General features: G+C 59.4%; 1 protein-coding gene across 1 annotated transcript in view; it reads right to left on the bottom strand.

Moving 5' to 3' along the window:
* LOC104499900 (APC membrane recruitment protein 1-like) overlaps positions 1-906 on the bottom strand; it is a gene marked incomplete at its 3' end in the record, with an annotated part of 3,347 nt that overhangs the window by 1,577 nt on the left and 864 nt on the right. The window contains exon 2 of the mRNA XM_010143468.1: positions 24-906. Coding sequence (XP_010141770.1) covers positions 24-906 — 883 coding nt within the window. The remainder of the gene's footprint in view (positions 1-23) is intronic.

The raw sequence follows: 906 nt of genomic DNA, 5'->3' as shown, positions 1-906 counted from the left end.
CCTTTGTTTGATGGCCCCCCAGCCGCTCCTCTTCCGTTTCCATCACCCCTCTTTTCTGATCCATCATCTGGATCAGGCTCTTCTCAGCTGGGAGGCAGAAGTCCAAGAAGTAGCTGAAGATTCCTGGGCGCGAGACTTTGCCCTCAAACAGCGATTCCTCCCCCTGAGAGGGACTCATCAGCGTGTCAAACTCATAAAGTGCATCGCCGCTGTAGCTGTCCCTGGGAAGACGGTCCTTCTTGATCTCACCGAGCCCATCCCCGGCTTCGTCCTCCGGCCCCGGTGTGGTGGAGTCGTAGTAACCCTCATCACTGTTCGGGGCAGACTCTTGCTGGTCGCTCTGCGGCGTCAGGAGATCGACGCCGTCCATCGTGTCCCCCAGGTAGGGGTGGGCTTCCGCCTCATGCGAGGCGTGCGTCTCCAAACTGCTGCTCAACACCTGGGCTCCATAGCTCCTGTCCCCAGCCACGCTGCCATTCCATATCTGGTGGAGGTACTCCTCTGCCTCCTCAGGTATGGCCATCTCCTCCCCACCACCCTGGAAGGTGACCAGGCAGGAGCTCCGTTTAGCAGCATCTCTGCTGCGCTCCACAGAGATGGTGCTCTCAGCGATGTCGGGCTCAGCAATGTCGTCACCGCACCCCGTCAGGGAATCAAAGCTCTTCAGGGAGGTGACGTCCCCTAAGATGAGGCTTAGCAGGTCCCCAGACTGTAGACAGGGAGGGTCGTTGTCCACGAAGTCGGGATGAAAGGCCAGCAGCAGATTGCCGTGGTCAAACTCTGCGCAGACATCAGCGTCAACCTCCGATTTCAGATCTGGAACGTCCCTCTTCCCCGGTATCACCATCACGTCACCCTCAGCGCTGCCTTCATCAGCCTCGAGACAGCTGGGCTCGGCATCCTCCC

The sequence above is a fragment of the Buceros rhinoceros genome, unplaced genomic scaffold (genome assembly GCF_000710305.1).
Source record: "Buceros rhinoceros silvestris isolate BGI_N320 unplaced genomic scaffold, ASM71030v1 scaffold38249, whole genome shotgun sequence".
Classification (NCBI taxonomy): domain Eukaryota; kingdom Metazoa; phylum Chordata; class Aves; order Bucerotiformes; family Bucerotidae; genus Buceros; species Buceros rhinoceros.
Note: the sequence above shows the minus strand (reverse complement) of the source record. Positions and strands in the feature narration are given on the sequence as shown.